This window comes from Prosopis cineraria, unplaced genomic scaffold (assembly GCF_029017545.1).
Source record: "Prosopis cineraria cultivar Desert tree isolate PC_DT_omini unplaced genomic scaffold, ASM2901754v1 PC7, whole genome shotgun sequence".
Taxonomy (NCBI): Eukaryota; Viridiplantae; Streptophyta; class Magnoliopsida; order Fabales; family Fabaceae; genus Prosopis; species Prosopis cineraria.
In genome coordinates, this window is record NW_026555338.1 from 36,111,809 (window position 1) to 36,139,254 (window position 27,446).

At 32.1% G+C, this 27,446-nt stretch overlaps 2 protein-coding genes across 3 annotated transcripts; both read left to right on the forward strand.

The window, feature by feature from the left end:
- The first annotated feature begins 12,921 nt into the window (after nucleotides 1-12,921).
- Nucleotides 12,922-23,234, forward strand: LOC129314967 (kinesin-like protein KIN-12E). 2 transcript variants are annotated; one of them, XM_054958452.1, is made up of 22 exons: nucleotides 12,922-13,367; nucleotides 13,913-14,068; nucleotides 14,160-14,243; nucleotides 14,442-14,561; nucleotides 15,105-15,218; nucleotides 15,490-15,582; nucleotides 15,694-15,783; nucleotides 15,893-15,963; nucleotides 16,102-16,176; nucleotides 16,297-16,384; nucleotides 17,170-17,228; nucleotides 17,387-17,450; nucleotides 17,722-17,787; nucleotides 18,644-18,796; nucleotides 18,885-18,989; nucleotides 19,263-19,498; nucleotides 19,766-19,835; nucleotides 19,923-19,967; nucleotides 20,078-20,140; nucleotides 20,379-20,444; nucleotides 20,536-20,615; nucleotides 20,817-23,234. In XM_054958452.1, exons 1-22 carry the CDS (start codon nucleotides 13,107-13,109, stop codon nucleotides 23,059-23,061), a joined length of 4,404 nt encoding a protein of 1,467 aa, XP_054814427.1. In that variant the 5' UTR covers nucleotides 12,922-13,106; the 3' UTR covers nucleotides 23,062-23,234. The 2 variants fall into 2 exon arrangements, with proteins under 2 accessions (XP_054814427.1, XP_054814428.1); XM_054958453.1 differs by lacking the exon at nucleotides 20,379-20,444.
- A 2,688-nt stretch (nucleotides 23,235-25,922) lies between these two features.
- LOC129316901 (uncharacterized) lies at nucleotides 25,923-26,943 on the forward strand. Its single transcript, XM_054961302.1, has one exon. It carries the CDS (start codon nucleotides 26,284-26,286, stop codon nucleotides 26,731-26,733), a length of 450 nt encoding a protein of 149 aa, XP_054817277.1. The 5' UTR covers nucleotides 25,923-26,283; the 3' UTR covers nucleotides 26,734-26,943.
- Nucleotides 26,944-27,446: the final 503 nt, after the last annotated feature.

Below are 27,446 nucleotides of genomic sequence, written 5' to 3' on the forward strand. Positions count from 1 at the left end.
CTCTCAATTTTACACCCAATTCAAAATCTCATTTAACCTCACACGTCATAACCACATATTGATACTACCATATCATCATCATATCATGTATCTCACATTATAAATTTCTCATTTCAATGCAATATTATAGTTTGAAATTCATTTCAAATTCACCTTTGCATTTCAGTTTAAACCAAAGCGTATACACAATCACATGCTTTATAACATGTTTACACATTCACAATCACAAATATACATACAAATAAACATATTTCACCTTACAATACAATTAAGATATGGTTTCTCCAATTACCTCAAACCTTTAAGGGATTAAAGGCTTATTCTTCAATATATGCTTCCAAGCTTACCTTTCTAAGCTAAATACAGTGCTTAGATGATTAATCTATAATTAATCAAGTCTGAATTCATTAATATTGTTAAAAGCATGCTTCGACTCTAATCCTCCAATTTTCAAAACACGTAAAATTCTCATTTGTCACCATTGAGCTTACCCATTAAGTATTTTAACTCCTATCACTTCAAACTAACAATCATTTCACTTATATAGGGTCATTAATGTCACAACAAACCTCCTACTCCACATTTATCACCTATTTTTTGAGCATTAATCAAGCCCACCCATTAAAAACATATAAACTCTTAAATCTCTTATTTAAATACCTTAAATAACTCTTATTAGCTCTATTTAAGTTAATGGATTCAAACCCTTAACCTATATAGATTGAAAATCAATTTCCATTATCAAACCCTAACAGAAGTTTTAAGAAATTTGGTTGAGAAGGAAGAAGAACAAGTTAAGGGACTCATCTTGGGGTTTAGTGGGTTTAAAAAGCTCCAATCTTCTTCTAAAAATAAACCCTATCAAAGCCATATGTTTCTTTTCGTGCTCGTTTTTCTTTCTCTTTTGATTTTTGCATCAATTCTTGTCTAAATCTACAGAAAATGAGCCATATGTCACAATGTGTGGCACAGAAAGGTTCTTCCTCTCTGCTTCAGTCCAATACACCATGGCAGATCATGCACATATCACAACTTATGGTCTAGAACCACACATCTTCACTTTCTCTCCCTTTTTAGCCTACATGGCTCACATTCAACCTCGGACCTACATTTTAAGGTTATTATCAAACCTAAAATGTTCCTTAATCCTCTATAACCACTCTATTCACTATTCTTACTTAATTAAACTTGATTAATCCCTTAACAGCCTATAGATTAAAATTTAGGATGTTACAAACAACTATACTGTAACATTACACTAAGGTTTTTCTTGGTGTTTTTTTATTTAACGTCTAAGTTATTTGCACTATTATGCAGATTGTGTGAAACACAACACAAAGATGAATGGATATATTGAAAAGGTTGCAGAGCTATTGTGAAATGATCTAAAGCAATGAGAAGCAAAAAGCTTAAAATATTGTCAACAAGTTAATGTAACTCTGCATGAGGCCAAGAACTAAGGTTATGTCTCAATATCAAAAGGAAGCAGTCAAGTTTAATTCAGGGATGGAGTCATGGAGATATTAGAAGAAACTAGAGAGAAAGCAAAACTATTTTAATAGTACCCAGAAAAAATCACTACATTGTGGGAACTGAAAGCCCATAAAAAATGATGAAAAGAAAGGGTTAACAAGTCTCATACGGTTATACCTAATCTCGAGAATTCACACAAGCTGCTTACAAACATGCCATAGTCTCAAGAGTATTCCTTGTATGTTATTTTTTCACTTTTCAGCTAATGATTTGAGATGCTAGCAGTCTCAAGAAGCAAGATATTTATAAAAGGAAATACATTGGCTACCCCTATTTAAAGGTGGAAAAAGTATGCCAACATGTAAACTTCATTCACTGTAGAGGGAAAGCCAATTCAAAGTATCCATTTTTCTCTATGAAAGTGTAACTAACATATGCCCTCACCAAAGAAGCATCAATACGGGTACGAGTATCGAATATGATACAACATGATACTCAGACACAATAATTTTCAAAAATTTTAGGATACAGGTACGGCTATATAAGTCATTAAACATTAAATATTTAGATGTCTAAAAATACAATTTCAAGATATCCAATGTCATCACAAAATACAATACAATAAGAAATTAAGCACTATCAAATGGTAAAAGATGATGATCAACCTAAATTAATTCTCACCTTCTCTATCTTTATTGACACCACTATTTTCTCCTATAAGTTCTCTCTCTAAAATTAGCTCATCTAGAGATAAACTTGTAACTTCAAACTTTTAGCACCATCTATTTCTCAAAAATCTCCACTAATATCCCACAATCTACTTTCTCTAGTGAAATACTTTTTACTCTTTCTTGAAAAAAAGATGAAGATTTGAATGAATAAAAATTAAGCTTTCTGCTCTTTTTAAAAGCATTTTATTTCTCTTTATTGAATGAACAAAAGGGTAAGAGCTTTAATTTTTTCACAACAAGATGATAAGCATGGTTGATTGAGATGTTTTAATGTAATCTCTTAAAATTTAAGAGCATCAACACCATGATTGCTCCACCAAACTTTAGGTTTTAATAGCCATCTATCTTGTAAGAAATTAACAAAAGAGTACTCATTTGAACATCCAAAAAACTTTAAAAACTCATTCATAATCAATTTCCTCTCTTTTTCATCTGGAAACATCCTTTTAAGGCACCTTTTTTTCTCAGTTGATATTTCAGCATCTCTATGTGGAGAGATTCTATTTGGTGAACCTTAAAGCCATTGTGTTGTATAATACTTATAATAATATAATAACATCAATTGGAGTTGCGATGTAAAAATGGTAAAGAAAAAAATCTCATGAAGAAAAATAATAACACACCTAGGATTCAATGAGTGGGCAAGACAATAAAATGGAGTGGAACTCCTTGTCCAAATCAATGATGATGTTGTAAATAACTTCATAAAATGAAGAGTACTCAAAAAATAATTTTCTCTCATGACTATAAATTGATCCTTGACTTGTTCTATTATTGAATCCTATATCTAACAAATAAAATGAGATGTGGGTATATTTGTGTCAGCAAACCTTAGCATATCATAAATCAATTTAGTGAAAGAGAGATATAGTTAACCTTATCTTACCAAAGTACATCAAGAATTATGTCTTTAACTATAGCAGTCTTTCCAACATTATCATCTTTATAAGCATTTTATTATTCATTAATAACCAATGTACAAAGAGAAGTTTTGATAAGTTTGATGCAAATCTAGTTTTGACTATGACAAGCAACTTTAATGGCATAAATTCATTAAACATGGCCAATCTCATAGAATGATTCATGATAAATGTTTAGATGAAGACTGCATTATCCCTCACCTCAATGATCCAATGAAATTTTCCATAAATAATTTCATTTGCCTTTGTATTTTTTGCTACCCATATATTTTTCAAGGCAAGATTAAGTGAATGCATAACACATAACATCCAAAAAATGTGAGGATGCTCATCTTCTATCATCTTACTTCCAAATTTACAAACAAGTGTGCTATCAATGATTATTTGGACAATCTTATAACGCCCCACTTATTCAACTACTTTCTTTATCAAATTAGCTGTATAAAATTTGTCTTTATGCTTATTAGTTGCATTAATTACCTTTAAAAACATGAGACTCCCATCAATTACAGCCACAAATTTAATAAAATGACTTTCTTTATATATTTGTCTAACCATCTGTAACTATACTTTCTCCCTTATAATTCCAAGTCTCTTTGATTAGTTCCAGTAACATTTCAACATTAGCCTTTTCTTTTTGCAACAAAGTGGATCTTAGTGCATTATAATTAAGAGGTTTAAAATCAAAAATTACATTATTGACAATATATTAAAATGTACTAATAAAATATGGGTTACGTGCCAAATTAAAAGACAAGTTAGCCGAATAAAACATTCTAATAATTTCAGCAATTAAGTTTTCTCTAACTCATTGTTGGAAAGATCTTTCTATTGTGTTTGTTGCCCTCATTTTTTCCTGATTATGTTCACTTTAAATAAGAGCATCACCCCTTTTGACATAAAGGGGACAAGCTCTTAATTGTAGTTGACAATGGCACTTGTCTTAGTTTTGTTATACTTTTAGCCTCCTCTTAAACTTTTCGCCTTTTACCTAAACAATTATCATCAACTTTCAAGTAGATAACAATACCCTCTCCAGATATACTCAATAAATAAAATTTAACTCTGGAATAAGAGCCATTATATTAGTTATTAAAATAGTTACACTTTCAAGTTCTATTCCCGCCTTCCCCTTCTTTTTTTTGAGATACCAAAGTCACATAAGCCCATAAAGGAATACTCTCTTTCTGTCTTTCGTTACTAAATTGAAACCAAGAATTCACACTTCCTGAACTACTACCGAGTCTAGAATTAGAGGCCATTGCAGATTTAATTTATATTGAAAATTTATAAACAATTTCTTGCAATTTTAATATGAAGAGAACTAATAAAAATTTAAAACAAATCAATATTTAACTCAATAAAATAATCCATCAAAATAAAAAAAATTAAATTATTAACTTAGCAAATTAAATCAATCAACGAGTCAAGAGCTTAAAAAATATTTTTAACAGTCAGCCATTAAACATTCACTTCAATAATACCTAGAAGTCTAGAACAAGAATTACAACCTTGGAGAAGAAGATGATCTGACCTCGAATGAGGTAGAATGATGAAATCGCAAACTAAAGAGACAAAGCGCCTTGAAAAGATGCATCATGAGTCATAACTGAAGTGAGTAATTGGGACCTTAGAGTGATTCAGATTGACCTTGGACCCATGACTAAAGGAATGCTAGAGTGATTCAGACAGAGCTCGGACCTCAAAGTGATTCAAACAAAGTTCAAACTAGTGATTCAAACAGAGCTCATGACTGAAGATTGAAGAAGGATGATGAGAGAGAGACAGAGCGAAGCTCATGTGAGAAAGGGGAAAGGATCAATTTGGGTAGAATTAGGAAGCTTAGAGCATCCAATTTCTAGAAACAAGAAAAAAAAAGAGGCCAAAAAGTTAAGTTTCGGGTACTACCCGTCTCCGCCTATGTCCGAACATATCTGCTTGAAACTAGAAAATCAGACGCCCTACTTCTGCATCCTAAATATGTGTTCATGTTGAATATGTATCTGACACGAACACATCAAGATTTTGCAAGTATCCGTGCTTTCAAAGCCCTTGCATTTCAAATCTCATTTGTGGATAATTTTTTTTAAAAAAATTATCAACAAGAGGTACCCTGTTTCTCATAAACACGATGCCGTTAATATGATAAGAATACTAACAGAGGCCTAATCCAACATATTATTGCATACAATTTAAATAAACTATGAATGATCTAATTCAATTAGAACTGTTCAATTAGGCTTTATGCGGTAACACCTTTTTTAGGTGAAATGCCTACCAAATGGAATTTTTTATGGCTTTTAAGAAGATTCAAATCTATGTCTAAGTGAGGAAGGAGTTCTCACATGCTTACATATTGTATTGGCTTATTTTTTGATATTCATTCTTTATTTATGATGTTGAGAGTTGAAAGTCCATGACTTTTGGATCGGATTTATTTATTTTTATTCATGAATTTATAATTCAAGAAATATGTGTCTTTCCTTTATGTTAATCCCCAAAACATTTTCCTTTCTCATTTCGGGCAAGCCCCAATCTCTACCATATGAAAGCAGAGAGCATTAGTAAGACTGCCATTAAATGTCCAGGCCAAAATTATGTTCTTAGCCAATTTGGAGAACTCACTTTTAATCAAATATCAGGTTATGCTTTATAAACTAATCAGGATTTATGTGGACAATGCTTCGCGAAATTTATAAGGCATTCCTGAAAATTAATCACTAATTATGCTTGTATACAAATTTATCCATAAAGTAAAAGATCATTGAATCAAGCTTGATCAAGAAGGTGACTGATTGGTATAACAAGTTTTAGAATCTCACAATATAAGCTTAGATAAGTGCGTGGGTTTAATATAAACATAAAATATGGCTTGCAACTTCATCATTATTATAATAACAGTCACACTCAATGGAAATGTCTCAATTCTCAATGGTCAGTTAATGAACTCATATGCTATAAGAGCTTTGAGAAAAAGGACTCTTAACAAGGCTGGCCAGGAAGCGGGAAATCCCAGCAACAAGTTGAACGTTCCTCAACCCTCCACACATGCTTGCAACAATGGGAGGCTTCTCTGCCTATCCAAGCTGTCTCTCTTGGCAGGTCATACAGAGAGACTAACGATAAGATATAAGGAAAAAAACAGATCATATGACATCCTAATTGGAGTTCCTCATCAAGAATGCAACAATGCATCTTAATAAACCACCAGCCACAACCTGTCCAAAAGGATATGCTCTCACTTTATCAACCACTGTAACCAAAATACTAAATTAAAATGCTACAGCTTATTTCAGTTTTGATATTACCAAGCGTTTTCTATTGATAAATGCGTTACATGATTTACAAGTTTATGTTCGTTCAGATGATATGTAATTGTGAGAATTGAGCATCCTGGTTCTTGAGGTATCTAAATAATTCAATGAACAAGTAATCTGTTAAGCTTCACATGTAAATTTATCATCTGTAAATGTAAGGCTAGTTTTACCATTCCTTTCTCTTCTATCTTGAAGGGCAACATCATGAAAACTCGAGAGAGAAAACTAGGTTCAGGCGGGCACTCTCATTGAGTATAACTTGTGTAGCCACATTTTAAATGCCTCAAAAGCAATCAAGGTAATGAAGCAATGTAATGGAAGCATAGGTCAATAAGGCAATTAAGTAAACAGATCAAAACTAAGAAAGGAAGGGCACCCACGATGGTAACATCTTCACACATCATGACAAGCAAAATGGAAGCATATATAGGATGCACTAAGTGGTGAAGATCTTCAGAAACTGAGCGAGAGCAAACGCCATAAATGTTGATAAAATAGGAAGGTTGAATGGAAGAAAGGATGCGGGGGTTAAGGAAGATGGCGTTGTTCTTGCGACTGCTGTGACGTCCGCTATAATGATCACCTCGCCCATGAAATGAGGGAATTGACTACGAAACCAACCACCATTTTGCAAGAAATTTTCTCTCCAGCAATACAACCAATAGTGCTCGGTGAGGGAGATGACTCAGTCTCGGCCAGCAATAAGGCCAATGTGTGTATTGGTCTTGAAATGTTACTCCAAGACATCCATATCAATACGGTTTCTCATTTCTCCCTCAATTATAATTCTGAGGTGTTTGGATCAAATGTCAAAAAATGATGGATTAATTTAAATCTTGCTGGGAGAGTCACATTTAATGCTCCACTCTCCAACAGGAGGATACTTTGAACCCAAAAAAAATTAATTAATTAATTAATTTAATTTTTTAATGTATTAAATATTAGATTATTTGAAAAATGACAATAAAATTCATTCAAATTATATAAATAACAATTTAATCCTTAAAATATCATAATTTTAATAAAATTTCTAGAGTCTTCTATGTCCATAAATTTTAAAGTAAAAATTATTTTATTCTTATTAAAAATAACGAGCCTAATCACAATTTTTATTTGAATAATCATAACTTTTTGTTCTATAAATCACAAGAGTTAAACAAAAAATTATAACTTGTTAAGTGTAATTTTTATTATTGAAAAATAAGTCTCAATCACAATTTTTATTTAAAGAGTCATAAGAGTTGTATAAAAAATCACAATTTATGAAGTATAATTTTTATTATTAAAAAATAAGTTTTCAAAATAATAAACTTTATTCATAACTTCTATTTAAAGAATCACAAAAATTGAATAAGAAATCACAACTTGTTAATAAAAATAAAATAACTTTTTTAATTTAAACTTTATTGATAAAGAGATTCTTAAAAAATTTAATAAAAATATAACATTTTGAGTGATTAAATTATTATTTACATAATTAAGATAAATTTTATTATTTTTTTGTATTATATTTGAACCAACAAGGTCAGAGGCACCGTTTTAGGCCATCCACTGAATAAAGAAAAGTCGTTCCCAATTGGATAATAGTGTCCATGTCAGTAGATCAATACCATTTGTTAAGGCCAAAAAATCATACACTAATTTTTTTTGACCGAAAAATCATGCACTGAATTAAAAAATTAGTCAATTGATCTATGCAATCTTGATTTAGTTAAAATTCAGTTCTTGAGCTTTAATTTAATATAATTTAATTTTTATAATTTTAACTCAATTAAAATTTGATATTTAAATTTTAACTTTTACAATTATCCATTTAAAATATTAGCCTTTGCATTTTAGAAAATAATATTATAAATAACAAGATTATTATTAAAGCTTATGAATTAATGTTTTAAATGGCTATAAAACTATATGAATTGAGTTACCCAAAGTTAAAGTATGTGGAATGAGCTCGACTAGTTTTTCACTAATTAAACACCAACTTGTCAAACCTTCATTCGGCAAAAATTAATTAGTAAAATTTAATTATTGTAATAAAATTTGTGTTGGAATATATTTTTTAATTAATTTGATAACTAAAAGTTGTTAAGATTATATACAAAGTGATTTTAAATGTAGAATTACCAAAAAAATATTGATTTATGGTAATTTATGATTTTTTTATACAATTATAATATATTAGAAATGTAAAAAATATGTGATCAAAATTTTAAATGACATAAAATTTAATATGTTAAAAAATATATAAATAGTTTAGCATATATTTACAATAAAAACTAATATAATTAATTTTTTAGTCTATAATTTATATTTTACTGTCCTTTTTCCCTTGCTATTTGAATGTGGTGGTGCATTTTGGTGTGTGAGTCATGTCCTGCAAGCTTTAACAAATTTTATAAAAATAAATAAACGCTTGCTGAAATCACAATTTCACTCATGTTTGATTTGGAAACTTGATTTATTTTATATATGACATTTTGTATTATCTATTTAAAAAGAAAAAATAGTTTCGTGGTTATGTATGCGACTTCGAAGCATTTCTTTGGTCGTTAGTGCGGTAACTGAATTTTCAAAAAACGAAGTTCATCATTTTGATAATTTCCTAACAACATAATTTCAAGGAAAAATAATAGATAAATTATTTTGAAATAAAAAAATAACAATTTAACCTTACAAGATGCAATAATCACAATGAGGTGTCAAGGGACTTCTTTAAAATTAGATTTTTATGTGAAATTACTCTAATACCTATTTGCAATTAATTTTATATTTTTCACAAATTTGGTATAAATATTTACAAATTTAATTTCACAAGTTATTAAAATAATTTAAAAAATCACAATTTTTTATCAATAATTTTCTTCAATAAATGAAATCTAACTAATTTTACATGGTCTATAAGTTTAATATAAGTATTCGCAAATATAGTTTCATTTGACAAAAAATAATTTTAAAAATCACAATTTTTTATTAACAAAGTCTAACTAATTTTATATCATTTATAAGTTTGGTGTAAGTATCCGCAAATTTACTTCTACTAATTATTAAAATAATTTAAAAATTACAACTTTCTAAACTGTAAAAAAATTTCAAAATAATTTCACACAGAAGTTCAATATTAAAAAAGTCTCTTTCAATCTCATTGTATTTATCATGTTTCATAGGACCAATTTGTCACTTCTCTATTTTAGAGAGATTTATATATTATTTTTCCTAATTTTAACAAAATTCTTTAATCCTTAATTATATTTGAGATTTGTATGTTTTATGTTTTTAAGCAAAGATTAATTAATATTAATAGTAAAATAAAAAATAATGATACAAAAATAGTTCCAAAAGTGAAGAATTTAATACCCAAACAACATCACTAAATCTAATTAATAAGTTACTCTTCTCACTTTATGACATTTGGATAACAATCATTAAAACTTTTGGAATAATAATTATATAAAAAATTAGAGAGATTACATTTCAAAAGTTTCACCCCATGACCTTCTCTAGATCTACATTCGAGGACATTTTAAAAATACTTTTTAAAAGTTAATTTAAGGTAGAACATAATACCTAAACAACATCTTGTTTTCTGTAAGTGTAAAAGAACTCTTAGAGTGAAATGTGAGAAAACTAAATAAGGTTATAGTTATAACTGAATTAAATTATAGTGATTAAATTTTATTGAGTTAAAACTTAAAAACTAATTTATAATTGAATTAAAAGTAGATTGATCAAATGATTAATTTTAAAAAAAATTATAAATTTGTGATTGTGAAGTTGCAAAGCATGAAGAAAAAGATTGGAGGAGAGAGACATATTGGAGGGGAGAGAGCGTGGGTGAGGAGAGAGATGGGAGAGGAAGAAGATTGTGACCCACATGTAATTTTTTATTATAAAAAAAGTATTAAAGATGCCATCTAAATAAAGTGTGAGCCTACTAATAGAATTATTAGGTATGTGGATGATAGGGTGACGAGGTAGTAGAAAAAATGATCCAAACACTTAAAGATAAAAATAACTCAAAATTAAGCCAAGATACTTGCAAACTCTAAAAAAAAAAGTTCGACAGAGTAAAATTAACCTTTAACCTCATAAAAAATATTCAAAAATGCAATTGATGGGACCCATATAATGGCCATTAAGCACATTGATGTTGGGGGTTCAAATGTTTAAAAACAAAAAGAACTCACAATCATCCATAAATTTCAAGAAAAAAGTTTGAGAGAAAAAATGATTCTTGACCCTTATATATCAAGCCAGTGAACCTTGAAAGATGATAGCTCCTATGTTAACTGGTGAATCAAAAGGATTTGTTTAAAAATTAATGTTTAAATAATCACAAAACAAATTATTAACCCAAACATCTTCCAACTGAGGGAAGTGATACTATTATTAGAACAATTTGCTATTAACGATGATGGAGGATTATCTCCTATTCCCTTCATATGTTCTTCCATTCTTTTCTTTTTTTAACTATTAGATCAAAATTTAGGTGGTTTAGATTTGATATTTTGTAAAATTATTATTAAAATGTCAAATGATAAGAAAAGATGCTTAGTCAAATTCAAAATGTTAAAATTTAATTTAAATACTTTAAAACTACAATAACAATAAAATAAAAATATTTTATAAAAAATAAAATCCAAACCATTCAAAATTTAATCTTTATTGTTATAAAAGGAAAATGAAGGAAAGGGACGGGAAAGAAAGATGAGAAAATAATAGCTTATATTTCGAGTAAGGTTTTAAAAATTGAATCGAACCGCCGGTTCAATCGTGAACCAGTCACTAGTTTGGTTCGGTTAATGGAGATAAATCATGAGGTCAATGAACAGATTAAAAATTGGCCAACTGATCAACAAACCAAAAAACTGAAAAAATCGAGTGGTTGATTGGTCTGAACCATTCATGTTTAAGTACCTGATCTGAGGAAAAAAAGGAAAGGAATTTGATAGGAGAGGCTACATAAAAGGTGAAAATGGAAAGAAATGAAAGATATTCATTAAAATCCAAGAAAAGAATGTATTTTACAATAAACCACTACCTTAAATGCGTCTTTCTAGCAACAAAACTACCTGATCGGTCATAAAATCATCTATTGCTATGAAGACGATATACTACACTTTAGAAACAGTCACGACAGCAAAGGAAAATGGAGAAAAGGAGGATTGAAGGTGACGACTGGAGTTAGGGTATTAGGCTTGGGATAAAAAATTCTCTCCCCACGAGAACCATCCATTATTATATTATAATATATTATAATATTATATTAATAATTTTTAATAATAATATTATTATTATTTATATTAAAAAGCAGTAAAAGGTGTACAGAGGAGCAGCGGAAGAATTTGAAATGAGAGGGGGAGTATAAATATTTATTTATTTTTTCATTAATGCAAAAATTTTGATAAAAAATTCACATTAATACAATTAAATATTGTTTTCTGGGTAGTAAAAAAATCATATTAATTTTTTTTTTAAAATGAAGTGAATGAAATAGATTATATTACAATATTATTCTTATAAAATATTAAAATATAAATTTATAGATAATTTAGAAAGTTTCTTTAATTTAAATATTATTTTTTATAATTTTGGATGAATTTATTTTGTAATATATATATATATATTATCTATAAATATTAAATTAATTATATCCAGTTCGATCACGATTCAACCATGATCAAATCATTAACGTTTAAAGTAACACCTCATCCGATTTTTTCATACTCAAGACAGCTTTTAAGGTTCAATGAAACAAAAGAATGGAATGCAGCTCAGGGTAGAGCCCATTGGGCTTTTCTTGATCAATAAAATAGTGTGCCTTGACCTCGAGGGTTATTTTACTCGTACAGAAAAGCGATTTGCAAACGGTGCTCCTCGTGATAAGCACAGGTGCTTATTAAATTAGGAGCAATCCTAACCTTTCATTTTAATTTAAATAAATTTCTACTATTTATTTAAATTAATTTTAAAATATTTTTAATATAATATTTATTAATATAAGAGATATAAAAAAATTTAAAATTTAATAAATATATTCATTTAATAACTTAATTTAATATTAAAAATTTTATAATTTTATAATTTAACTGTTTAGATAAACTTTGAATATTTCTAATATAATTTATATGATTTAATTTAATATTAAAGAATTTATAAATTTTATAAATTAATTATTTAAATATCTTTTAAATAATTCAGATTTAATGTTAAAATTTTTTATATTTTTTATTTTAATAAATATAATATTAAAAATATTTAAAATTTAATTTAAATAAATGGCAGAGATCCATTTAGGTTGAAATGGAGAGTGAGGATTGCTTCTGAGCGCACCGAATGCGGACGCTACGGAAAAGTTGGCTCCACTCCACCCATCGAAAATTTGAAATTCTGAACTTAAACGGTCCGAAACTTTGAACTAAAAGGTATACAGACCGTTTATCTCAACAACTCTCCACCGTGGATCTTGCCCTCTGCTACTCTACTTCACCCGATTTTTTTGGTTTTCAGATTCTCATTTCCCTTATCAATTTCTCAGTGGATCTGTAATCTGAATTTTGTCTTACTCTCCCTATTTCCTCATCTCCAAGCCCTAATTTTCGCGTTGTTTCAGTAGATTTTCAGTTTGGATTGGTAGGTTTTCTCCAAACTGATTGGAGTATTTCACAATGCCATTCATATCGGAGGCTGCCAGTGCTATTAAGAGCAGGTTCGGGTTCCAGGATCATTCCTCCGACACTTTTTCGCTGGTTCAGAGAACTCCAGATCTTCTGAAATCTACTGCAAAAGAGAATATTGTGCACAGCTCTGCAGTTCGAAGTAGTAACGATTTGGATGAAGATGGAGTTGGGGACTGTAGCGCCGTATCGGCGAGTCAGAGCTTCGAATTCTGCGAGGATCCTTCTTTCTGGATGGATCACAACGTGCAGGTGGAGAGAGGCTTTGTTGTTTGCATTTTGAATCCCTTCTCTATTTACGCTTATGGAGTAATTATTCATATCAAGTATCGTAATTACGTTTATTCACGATTATTTATATCTTACTACCGATTATAGAGTAACTCTTCATATCAAGCATAATTTTGGTACTTCTTTTCTCTATTTACGACTATTTACATCAAGTAATTTCGTCACTTTTGAACTGTTAATTTCTGTAGAGGTCCGCTTCCGGCTGGTAGCGTATAAATAGTTAATACAAAGTTTCATAATGTATAGGGGTAAATTTTGTTCACTGAATAAATCATTACACCTGCAAATAAGTGACTGACAGCAAGAATTTTGCCTTGTAATGGAAACCCTTGAGCTATGCAGTACATTTGCCTGGCAGTAAAATTAAAATCAGAAGTCGATGGACTGCATCATGTCTCACACACACACACACACATCATCAACACTGTTATAGTTTAAGGTCGTGGTTTATTTGTAACTTGATGTAAGCTAATCAAGTTTACATTGGTTCTCTTCTATGAGCTTAGGTTATTATTAGAATCCGCCCCCTTAGCAATGGCGAACTCTCATTGCAAGGGTACAGCAAATGCGTTAGGCAAGAGAGTTCTCAGGCAATTACTTGGATTGGACCTCCTGAGTCTCGATTTACCTTTGATCTTGTTGCAGATGAGAACGTTAGCCAGGTATGTTGTTGACTGATTCTTTTATGGTTCAGGCTTTACATTTTTCTTCTTTGATCATTAAACTTGTAATCCTTCATTATTATTGTAACAGGAGACTCTTTTTAAAGTAGCTGGTTTGCCAATGGTAGAAAATTGTATGGGAGGCTATAACAGCTGCATGTTTGCTTATGGCCAAGTGAGTCTTTCGTTAGCTATTCCACATGTTATCCCTGCACAGAAAATGACAGGAAAATTTCTGTATTTATATGTCTTATATCCTGAACAATTAGAGTTTATTGTTTAAAATCCACAACGTGCAAGGGACCAAGACTTCTGTGATTTGATGTGTTGATCATTTAACTTAATTTTGCTTATATTACTATCATTTTCCTAGACTGGAAGTGGGAAGACTCACACCATGCTTGGAGACATTGAGGGTGGTACTCGAAGACACAGTGTGAATTGCGGGATGACACCAAGAGTTTTTGAGCACTTATTTTCTAGAATCCAGAAGGTATTCTTTTAATATGTAGATGCCTCAGGCATTCCGGAACTGCTTTTGATCTAATTTTCAAACAAAACTTGCGTCATAATTGAATAACTTGTGATCTTGCTCATGGGAGTTTTTTTGGGTGATAAACAATGTTTTTTTTTATTTGGTACAAGGGTGATAAACAATGTTGGTAGAGAATGCTATTTAATATCACCAACACTTATCTACTTCTGTTTTTGTGAACTCTTTCTATTTTACAAAGCTTTCCTGTCATGAAACTTGACGTTTTCACATTTCATGCTGAAATAGGACTATTTTGCAAACCCACGATTTAGGACTAGAAATAACTGTCGCAGTTCTTGTATACAAGAATATAGTTGGGAGAATTACATAAATTTTTCATTCAATACAATCAATTACTACAAAATACATTGACAACACAATGTGTTGTCATTTTCCTTTGTTCAATTGTCAATTGACATTATAGTAATTAATTTTGTTGTGTAAGACTTTAAAGTAATTCTCCCAATATAATTTCTGTGTTTAATCCCTTTGCTACAATAGGAAAAAGAGGCCAGGAGAGATGAGAAGTTAAAATTTACGTGCAAATGTTCTTTCTTGGAGATATACAATGAACAGATCCTTGATCTTCTAGAACCATCATTCAACAATTTGCAGGTATGAGAAGCTATTTTCTTACATAATTTAGTTATTCCTTCCATTTATGATATCCATCCTCCTTTTCAGAAAACTTACGTTGGCAATAAGATTGCTTCATCTGCCATTGAAAATTCCATTATTAATCTACCCTTGAAAATTCTCTCTCTAAATCATGGGAATAATATGTATAAATTACTTTGTGTTTTAAAGGAGGAGAGGCATTTATATTGCATCCCTTGAACCTTTGTTTAGACAACTTTTTATTTTATTTTGGTTGATCACATGGCAGATAAGAGAAGATAGTAAGAAAGGAATTTACGTAGAAAATCTCAAGGAAGTGGAGGTTACAAGTGCTCGAGATGTTATTCAACAACTTTTGCATGTATGTAATGCCTTCGTCTTCATCTTCATCTTCACTTTTGAGATTGCTCTTTGTTTCTAGATGGCTTTAACTTCAACAGCATTGATGTTGTTGTTTTAATAATTATTTTAGGGTTCTGCAAACAGAAAGGTTGCTGCCACTAATATGAATCGTGCTAGTAGTCGTTCTCATAGTGTCTTTACTTGCATCATTGAAAGTAAGGTAGAAATATTACTGCTTCCTTAGTTATTTTGTGTAAATTTAATAATGTTTTCGTATTCTTTCCAAGTTCTATTGTTGATAAGCAATTATTTTAACTACTTGATTCTAGTGGGAATCTCAAGGTGTAACGCACCATCGGTTTGCTCGACTCAATCTTGTTGATTTGGCTGGATCAGAGAGGTAAATTCCAATAGTGTGTACAATTATGTGTTTGTTTGTGCATGTTAGGTGAGAGAATAGTTTAAAAGTATCAAGTATCTTTACCTCATAATTTAGAATATGCCATCCGACTAATATGTTGTACCCATTTAATAATAGGCAAAAGAGCTCTGGTGCAGAAGGAGAACGTCTTAAGGAAGCTACTAATATCAATAAGTCTCTTTCAACCTTGGGGTTGGTTATCCTTACAAGGATCTTGAATTATTGTTTCTCAATATAGGAATATCTACTAGGCATTTCAGTTGTGGTGTTACCTCCCAATAAAATTAACTTGATGGTGATATGTTTTTGCAGCCTTGTAATTATGAACCTAGTGAGTATATCCAATGGCAAGTCACTCCATGTTCCATACCGTGATTCAAAGCTTACATTTCTGCTTCAGGTATCTTTGTGATTTAGAATCGAGTTAATTAGGTTGCCAAAATTGACATTCAAACTTCAAAACCATATTACAGTCTCCAATGTTAGTGGTTTAGAAATGAATGGATGAGAATTATAAGGTTAAAAAGAACAATATTTGTTTTCAAATGGACTTTCAGCCAAAGCCTTTAACAGGTTCACTTATTAATTCTTTTTGTAAGTATAGAAAGAAACTTCAGTAATTAAATAAGCATCAAACTTTAATTAGGTAGTTCTTTGAAAGACTTTGAAATTGGAAGTTTCTTTTGCAATGACGTTGCATTAAAAAAAGCCTTGTATTATCAGCAAAGGAGCTCTTATTTCAACCACATGAAGCAAAATACTTTATAATGCATGCAAACAAACAAACATGAAGACAGAGATGGGGGTTTTTTTTGGTTGATTACGTTGCCAAGCTAGAAGTTGTTGATTGAATTTGAAAAATTTGCTTGAAGCACCAAAAGGTTGGAGCACTTTAAATTGTAGTTTATGGGACATTCCAGTATCCAATTTTTTATGAGCCTAAATTTCCAAGTTGATTTTTTTGGAATCTTGGACAACTTGATCAAGGCAGTATAAGAAAGAGACGTTCATGGTTCAAGCCCTAATAATATTTCGAAACCTCTTGATAAGGTTTAACATTAGAAAGATGATTTTCTTATGCTGATTTTTTAACGCAATTTGAGTTACTTCATCCTAATTATATAGATAAATAAGGTGAAGCAAATTATCAAGTTGCCTGATCAGTTTTTCATCTCTTCCTTTCAGGATTCTCTCGGAGGGAATTCCAAAACTATAATAATAGCAAATATTAGCCCCTCCACTTGGTTAGTGAACTTCTTTTCTTGTTCAAAATATGTTTACACAAGAGTCTTATTTTTCTTCAGTAAAGTACCTACCAGTAGCAAAAAATAAGTGAATGTCAACCTCGATATTTGTCATTCAATTTTACAAGTTTGTATGACATATATGGCTTTTCTTGCAGTTGTTCGTTGGAAACATTAAGCACATTAAAGTTTGCTCAGCGTGCCAAATTTATTAAGAATAATGTATGTCTTAAAATTATCTTGGCACTTCTTCATTTATGGCAGTCATAATTGAGAGTCTATGTTATTAGCTGATTGCAATACACTAGTAGTAGGAAGTAGAAACTGTTTTACTTAATTGTTTTAATTATGCTTGTGTGGGAAAAGCTGATGACATGCTAAAAGGCTACTAGCTATGGTAGAGTGATTCTGACATCTGGTTCCTCTTTATGACAGTAAGATTCTCATGCTATTGCTATAGTTTCTGCCTAACTATTTTCTATTTTTCCTTCAGGCCATTGTAAATGAGGATGCATCTGGAGATGTCATTGCCATGAGAATGCAAATTCAACAACTAAAGGTACTTGGACAGATTTTCATTCATCTTTTCTTAGTTATGCTCTAAATTCTTTTGCTGCATACTAATGAGTTTTGTCCCTTCTGCTTCTGACTATTGGTTGCGCACAGGTTGGTATGTGTAAGTAATTTGGTTCAAAGAAGAGCTTGCTAAAGTTGTATTAATGCACTTTTTACAACAAGTAGGCACAAAATCGAAAGCGAGAGCATTTTTGCTTTTCATTATTTATACTAAAAGGGAAAATGAATACACGGCTAACTGATTGCACATTACCAAGGACTAATTGTTCTGAGCATAACAGAAAGCGTGAATGGCCTTGCGGAAGATGTAGTTGGGGTACTTCTTTAAATATAAATATTTATTTAACAAAAGGGATTAGATCCCTTAATTAGTATCACTAATAGCCATAAGAGATGTCGGTGAGGAGGGTTGAATGGATAGTTTGCAGTCCTATAAAGAGGGGTAAAGGAAGATAAAAATAAACTCCAACGAAATCATTAAATAAGACCTTTTAGTTAACAATATATCTAAATATTTGATTGTTGATATAGCATAATGACATTGTGCAATCTATGTAGCCAACCCACTTAATGGAATGAGGCTTGTTGTTGTTGCTTTCTCCTTTTTTTTTTTGCTAATTATGAATATATTTAACTTAATAGTTGATTTTCAATTTCTTTATAAGAACTGATTTCATTTAGTTCTCATAAGAGGGACTTTACTATAGAATTGGCAGTAGACTTTCAAAAACATTTTCACTATGAATATAAAGCAATGCTGATTTATTTGATAAAATATGTGCTGTTGAATAGGGAGTCTATCAAATTAATTATGTTTGCTCATTTTTAATGGGTTTCAGAAAGAAATATCCCGTTTACAAGGTCTAGGTGGTGGAGAAGCTCAGGATAATGACATTTCAGTCATTAACTTTCCAGGATCTCCAGGATCCTTCAAATGGGAGGGAAATAATGGATTATTTAGCCCATTAACCTCCGGTAAAAAGATATCTCAGGTGCACTTTTATTTCCTTGATATCTAAGAAATATTCAGGCTTATCATTATTTTGTATACTCTGATGAGGTTTTTTGTCTCTATTTCAGAAAAAAGACTATGAAGTTGCACTCGTTGGGGCCTTTAGGAGGGAAAAGGACAAAGAGATGGCATTGCAGGCACTACGAGCTGAAAATCAAGCAGCCATGCAACTTGTATGTGCAAAAATGCAGTATATTATGGGTTAGCTATATCAGTTTTCTATCTGATTAGAATGGAAGTGGAAAAACAAATAGGTCGGCTTTTATACTTCATGAAGCAATGAGCTTGGGAAATTTTTGCCATTTGTTATCTGTTCATGTTGCTCTATAGTCATGCTTTTGTATGGTTTTTGAGTAATCGACATGTTCAGTTGCAATACTCATGGTTCTTGTTCATTAATGGTGTTATTCTACGGAAATTAAATGGCTGTGACTCGAATGAATCAGGCCAAACAAAGGGAAGATGAGATTCAGGGTCTCAAGATGAGGCTTCGTTTTCGAGAAGCTGGAATAAAGAGACTAGAAGCAATTGCTTCTGGAAAGATCTCTGCTGAGGCACACTTGCTGAAAGAGAAAGAGGAGCATTTGAAAGAAATTGAGGTCTTGCGAGCCCAGGTGGACCGAAATCAAGAAGTGACTAGATTTGCTATGGAAAATTTGCGACTGAAAGAAGAAATTAGAAGGCATGTCTTTATTTTGTACACTGTGAATCCTCAATTTTGTTAGTTTTTTTTTTCTTGTGAAACAAAGCAAGTTCTTATTAATTACCGGACCAAAATCAATTTTAAATACATGATATAGTTCTAATGCATACATTGCTCGTTATCTATGCCAATGCGCAAAATATGCAGAAACAAATTATTGCTATAATATTTTTTATCACCTTTTCTGCTCTAAAGGTGTCGTCTGTATGTTTTTCTGTTAAGTTTTTATATATCTCTGCTCCATAGGTTGAAGTCATTTTTTGAAGAGGGTGAAAGGGAAGTTATGAATGAACAGATCATTGTACTGGAAAACAAGGTGCGATTTATATGAAGTCCTCAAAATTCACTTGAAGTTCTCATCCAACCTGTCCTCTGTGTTGATTCTGTTTGCCACTGTGTGCAGTTGTTGGAAGCACTAGATTGGAAACTAATGCACGAAGCTGATATGGTACTGGTTCATATTTTCTGTGTTTTTAGGAATAAGTGAATTCATTTCTTTTACATGTCTATAAGTGGTCGGTACTCTCTTTTTGACCTACTCGAACGCCAATGTCGTAGAAAACAAATTCTGACTCGGTGATGGAAGGGGCAAATGGGGATGGGAATCTTATTTCCAAAGAGGTAAGATGAAGTCTCCTGTTGTTGTGTTGTCAACATGTCCATCCATTAAAATTGATTTAGACTATCTGAGCTAAAATTAGACCTGGGAAAGTCCCTTTTTTTTTTTTTAACGGAAATACATTCTTGTGTAACCTGCTCATTTTTTTTGAGCTAGAAAAAAACCCTTCAGTTTTTTAGCTACCTTTCGAAGTCATTTTGTTGTCTGACTAATTTATTTCTTGCTAATATTTGACCAAAGGAGTTAGGACCAAAATCACCTTTGCAGTCTTCTAATCGTGAGGAAAATGAGTTTCTCAAAATGCAGGTCTAGATAAATCTCATTTATTTGAACTTGATTTTCTTTATTGGTCAAACTGTTGTCCAAGTCAGACATCACATCAATTTATCAATGGCAGGCGATCCAAAGGCGAGAAGAAATGGACTCCATGTGTAAGAAATTAGAATTTTGTCTTGAAGAGAAAGCAAAGTTGGAAAGGTACTTGCGCTTTCTCCCAGTTTCCCTTCCCCTTTTCCTCTCTCTCTTATTTTTCAATTCCTTATGCAGTGACCCCACAATGGCTTTGGTTTTGACATAGAGTGACTCTTGAAATAATATTTTCTTCGTATTGCTCTTTTTCTTTATTTTTTGCCTTGAAGATCGATGTTTCTAAATTATCCATCCATTATTATCTTGTAGGCAAGTGGATGATTTGGCAGCAAAACTTGAACAAGAGAAGCTCCAAGCCATGAAAGAGGGAAGCCGGGAGATGGAGATTCCCTCATCATGCAATATGCCCATCATTAGCATCAATGATCAACTGGAATTGAAAGCAATGGTAGATGCTATTGCTGCTGCAAGTCAAAGAGAGGCAGAGGCTCATGAGACAGCAATTATTTTATCAAAGGAGAATGATGAGCTCAAGATGAAGCTTAAAGTTTTGATCGAGGATAATAGCAAGCTAATTGAATTGTACGAACTGGTTGCTGCTGAAAGTAATAACAGAATTGTCAATAAAGCTGAGGATGCTCGAGAAGTTGCTGTCCAGGTTAATGGCGGCTGTTCTCCTGAAGGAGCTAGAGAAGAGGACACCGAGTCTGAGATGAAAAGAGTAATTGAGAATCTCCAGCATCAAGTACTGGAAATGAATGAAGAAAATGAGAAGCTGATGAGCTTGTATGAAAGAGCCGTGCAAGAGAGGAATGATCTCCTGCATCAACAGGTTGCTGCTGAAAGTAATAACAGGATTGTAAATAAAGCTGAGGATGCTCGAGCAGTTGCTGCCCGGGTTAATGGCGGCTGTTCTCCTGAAGGAACAAGAGAAGTGGACACTGAGATGAAAAGAGTAATTGAGAATCTCCAGCATCAACTACTGGAAATGAATGAGGAAAATGAAAAACTGATGAGCTTGTATGAAAGAGCCATGCAAGAGAGGGATGATCTTAAAATAGTCCTTTCATCTTGTGTGCATGAAAGAGCTGAATCCAAAAGGGAAATGGAATGCCCAGAAAAGCTTGTTGAAGTTGATGAGGGGGAAAAAGACTCAAGTATAGAAACTGGTTTCCAGGAAATGCAGGGTATAATTGAAAGTAAAGGCTTGGATACTTTGTCTGGTTCTAGTTTGTGTATAGTGTGTGATGAACACAACGTGCCAAGTCAGACCAGCCCCCAGCTAAATGACCATCTTGAATCAGGTGAACTTCCTGGCCACGTCAAAGAAAGAGTTTTACTGGAGGGGAGTGCTTCAATCAAGGAATCTCGAGTGAATCATGAGGTTGATATTGCTGTCTACTCTGACATGGATATTGAAGTATTGACTGCAAAGGGGCTGTCATGTGAATTAAGTCAAGCTAGAAAGAAACTTGAGAGAGTTGAAGAACAGATTTCAAATGTTGTCAGAACTCTAGCAGCGCTAGATTGTGCTGAGAAGGCAACAATTGAGGTTGATAAGCTCTCCAGGGAAATTGAAGTTATAGAAAGCGACATCCAGATTAAGCATCAACAGATAGAATCCTTAAAACTCCTGCTGTCAGAAGCGCAAGAAAGAAGAACTCTAGTTGATAAGAAGTTTTCTGCAGTTAACTATTCATTGTCAAACTTTGCCTCATCGTTTTCTTATTTTGAGAAACGGGAAGTACAAGCAAGGGCCGTTGTATGTGAATTGACGAGATGTATTGACAAAAAGAGAGAGGAATTGGCTTCTCTTCAAGCATGCAAGCTTGGGGTAGAGAATGCCAAAAAGAAGAACCAAGAATCTGAAGTTGAACTAGTGGCAAACATTGCATTCACCAAATCCCTATTAGAGGAAGAGAACCGCAAGCGGGAGGGTGAAAAGGTTCTCTTTGCGATTGACAACATCCAGAACATAGACTCTTCACAGAAAAACTGGCATATGAGTGGTAAAGCTACTGAGTTACTAAAATCAGAGGAAGAAATAACCAAGCTGCAAGCAGCGATAAGGCTGTCTCAGGAAAAACTTGGCATCACGAGAAAGGAACTGGGAAATCTAAAGAAAAAGAATTCAACTTTAGAGGAGCAGATACAGGTTGTTCAACTGGAAATACAAGAAATTTTGAGTAAAACGGAGGAAAAGGAGCTAGCACTTCAGCGAGTGGTGAGTGAAAAGGAGATGCTCTTGGAATTTAGAAACAATGGGATGACTGAAATAGAGTCCATGATCGTTGAGTTCCAGGAATATGTGTTTGAATCAGATTTGAAGCAGGCTGAGATAAAGATCCTGGAGGAAGAGTTACAGATGGGATTTGGAAGAATCGTAGAGTTACAGACAGCTAGAGCCATAGCTTCTAGCAAGAAAGCCAATCTGCTAGCCTCAACGTCTAGTTCATGCTTGCTTGAAAAGATGGAGGAGGAAATGCAAAATGTAAAGGTGTCTGTCTGGGAGACAAAATTGTTGTTGGAAGAAGGCAGTTCACATGCTGCCTAAACCGTCTAACAGTATGACTTACCTTATCCTCCACTTTTAATTTGTAACATGTTCTGACATTGACCTTTTCATTAATTTATGCTACTGTAAAGTAACCAAACTTCTGTTGGTTCGATGTAATTGATCCCATTTATGTTTTGTGCAACATGAGATGCAATGATGTATAGAGTACAGACTACAGAGCTTCATTTCAATCCCCCACTGCGCTTTCAATTTTGCACCTGCTGGCTGAGTTTGATTGAGACAACGAAGTGAAACAAAAAAATTTTATCTATCAAATTTTCAACAGCAATAAATTATAATAAATTTAAACTTTTAATATTATTGAAAGAAAAAGTTAATTATTTAGTTCTTGTAATCTTAATTTAGTTGTAATTCAATTTCTGAATTTTGACTTAGTATAACTCAATCTTTATATTTTTGTTTTGGTGATAATTCAATCGTAAATTTTGATTTACTACAATTTAATATCTATAATTTAAACCATTTAAAATATTGGTCTCTATGTCTTAAAATTAAAATTCCAAAAATTAAAATTATGTTGACATTTAGAGACTAATATTTTAAGTTACTAAAACTTTCAATTTGATAAATATATATATATAATCTTTCTAATTTTATTTTCTAAAATATAAAAGATTAATATTTTAAATGATTAAAACTTTAAAAATTAAATTTTACTGAGTTAAAATTTATAAATAAAGTTATAATCAAGTTAAAACTTTTATGATTAATTTTCCTTGTTAAAATTAGTAATTACTATTATTTTTAAACAGCATATATGATCTCGGGTTTGCTCTTCCATTGTGGAATAGTACCGTTAATCTAACTGTATTCAACACAAATCATATGCATTATCAGTAGTATTAATGGTGACGACCGCAATGATGATGCCCCGTTGCAAGGCTCCCATCCTTATCCTTCCATCCATGTAAGTCAAAAAGACGCCAGCTGAATTTTATTCTTAACCATAATCGCCTGGTATGACCTAGCTAGCTGAACTTTGCTCTTAACGACCATCGCCCGGGATTAAGTCATTCATTCAATGGATATAAAATAATGATAACATAAAATGGGAATTTTTTTGGGCCAACGATATAACGGGACTTACATAACTGTTAGTTGAATGATTGAAGTAAATAGCCACTTTCTCAATTTCAAATTATAAGATAACATTTTTTTTTGGCCAGAAATTATAAGATAACGTTGAAGGTTTTTTGTGGTTTTAAAATATAAAACAATCTAATAAAAATAAAATTTTATTAATAATGCTTTTTTAATATTACTGAAGAGAAAATTGAAATTATTATATTTTTAAAATTATATTAAATAAATAATATTTTGGAAATATATGTATATATTTTAAAAAATAAATTACTAAAGTGTTATTTTTCAGTTTTATTAGCATGTATAATTTTGTCTTAAATTATCTTTAATTTCAAACAGATACAATATATTATTTTCTATTTTAAATTAGAAGATATTTTTGATATAAATTTGCCATTTCAAAATATAAAAAATTTTTTTAAGAAGATTAAGATTTTATTACGTAAGTTTATTTTAACATTATCTTTTATTTCTTTCTATTTAACATCTGTCTTTTTTTAACATATTAAATGAAGATTATTTTTTTAAAAAAATGAAATTATTAAATAGTTAATCATTCTAAATTATTTTTATTTTTAAAAATGAAATTATTAAATTTACTGATGAGTGAGACTTTACCTCTAAATATTTTATAACTTGAGAGAAGGGAGTATAATAAAAGTCGAATTCGATGACGGTAACATAAAATCCCTTTAGCTGGTCAACTCGTGTTCGAGAATACACAGAAAAAAACAGTCCAAGAACTTTTGCAACCCTTGCCAAATATTGGAAGGACTTCTCGTGTTTTGATGAAGGCAATTCTTGTGTTAAAATATGTTTTTTTAGTTGTAACTTTTTAGATTCTGTTATTCATATTTTAAGAGATTGTAAAAAAATTAAAGAGGTTTGCATAAAAATAGTTAATCATTCTAAACTTGACACTTTTTTTTTTTCTCTTTCTTTATAGGATTGGATAAGTTAGAATGCAAGAAATGATGCAAGTAATGCTTATTTAAGGAAAACCTCTTGGCAGAAACTTTATGCCCACGTGTGTTGGAACATTTAAAAAAAAAGGTACAAAATCTTACAAAAGAAAACACCTGTAACAAGAACATTGCCTTTACTAGCAACCAAGATATTCTCAGAAACTAGTATCTTTAAAATAAGATTAACTTTCTAGCTTAGAAGGGCAATGAAGCAACAACTAGATGGACTGCTCTTGAAGAATGTTGGGTTAGATTGGATACTGATGGCTCCGTCAACATTCATAGTGCAACCAAATGTGTGGGTCTTATCCGAAGCAACCAAGAAAATTGGATCAAAGGTTACTTTAGATACTTTGGTTATTATCCAAGTACAGCTGCCGAATTCATGAGCATCTTGGAAGGTTCAAACATTTGCTGGGTAAAGAAGTTCAAGAAAGTTAATGTCTACACTGACTCTATAAAAACTCTCTCGCTAATCTATAATGAGTTCTCTACTATTTACCCACTAGCTGCAATCATTAATAGAATCAAAGACCTCACTATGCGAAATTGGACAATCACATTCAACCACACTTTCAAAGAGGCAAACAAATGTGTTGATTGATTATCTCATCAAACTTATACTGACAATCTTTATATTCGTATCTTCAATATCTCACCACCTGATTATTATAATATCTTATTCGTTGACATGACTCATTTTATCAATTAACACGGTTTTCCCATGGTCTCCAATTCAAAAAATATATATATATACATTGGAAGGACTGTGTCATGGCCTGGCCGTATTTTCCTCCCTGCGAAAGAAGTAGCGCGGGCCGTGCCGCAAGTCATAACCTCCACCTCTCATAAAACCAGTTAATTCTCTTCGTCAACACCTTTTCCTCACCTCCTTAATCTCAATTTAACTAAATCCATACCCCTCTAAATTCTAGATTTTAATTGCTGCTTCGTTCGCATTTTCTCGCTAATGGTACTTCTCGGGACAATTCTCCGTTTCAAGCTAAACGGAGAAATGAATAGCCCAAATACCCGAAATTTACCATCAGTCGCAAAACCACGATCTCTCCTTCAATCCCTTCCCTAGCTTTCCCTCCTTCGTTTTTTCTTTTTTCAACTTTCATTTGGATTAGGATTATTATCTAAATCGATGAATTCCCCGCGTTCCCCGCCGGAGAAAACCCGGGGGCAGGTCCTGAACAATGCGCCGCGAGGGGCGCGTGAAGCCGGCGAGGTTGCCGGTGGTACGGCGGCGGAGTGCACGGCGATATTTTGCTGCTTGCCGTGCACAGTGATGAACGTTGTGGTGCTGGTGGTGTACAAGGTGCCGGTCGGACTGTGCCGGAAGGCAATCCACACGTGCAAGGGGAGACCGCAACCGCGGCCGCTGAAGAAGAAAGACGGCGTGTTGTTGAATGAGAGGAGTGGGCCCAAGTGTCGGCCCATTTACTACGTGGAGACCACTCTGGAGGAACACCTGGCATCGGAGGCGGAGAAGGAGAAGTTGAACGCAGAATTCCGTGAGATGGACGCACAAATGTGGGCGCCGTTCCACGGAACGGGGTTTTGGAGGAGTCATTCTCAAAAGTTTCAGTCCTGAAACCATTATGATAAAAATATTTTAAAAAATATATATAGCTTGTGTGACTTTGCAAACGGGACTCGAGTAGTTTTACTTGCACGATTTTAAGTGTTATGTATAATTTTTTCGTATGACCATATAGTCAATGCGTAATAAAATAAAATAGCATATTCTTGTGAAGATATGTTATTTAGTTTTTTTTTAATCTGACAAACTCGAAGTGAAATAATAAAAATGGAAGTGGGATGGTATCATATTTCAAGACCCGGTTAAATTGCGGCAATGGTAGGGTTTTAACTTTTTATAATGTTACATCTCTCAATTCTCAATCATTTGTTTTTAGTCTAACCTAATCTTTTAATCAAGCTTGGCTCCTTCTTGGGTAGTTTTACAGGAACCACAGCAAGTATTATATTATCCCATATTTTTATATATGCATGTTTAATTACAATTAATCTCCCAAATTGCACTCCTCTTTATTATACTTTCAACCACGATATTTAGGGCAGAATAAAATAAGATAAATGTCCGTACGAAGATACTGTATATTATAAGAAAATCAAGTGAAATAATAAAAATACGGGTGGGATGAAATCATAGTTCAAGGCTTGATCGAATTACTGCAATGGTAATTTAATGATGAAACGTTATCAAACGTTTGATTTCAATTGGTTGGCGAGTTGACAATTTCTTTGACAGTACTTTTGGTCGTAAGAATTCCATGACAGAGT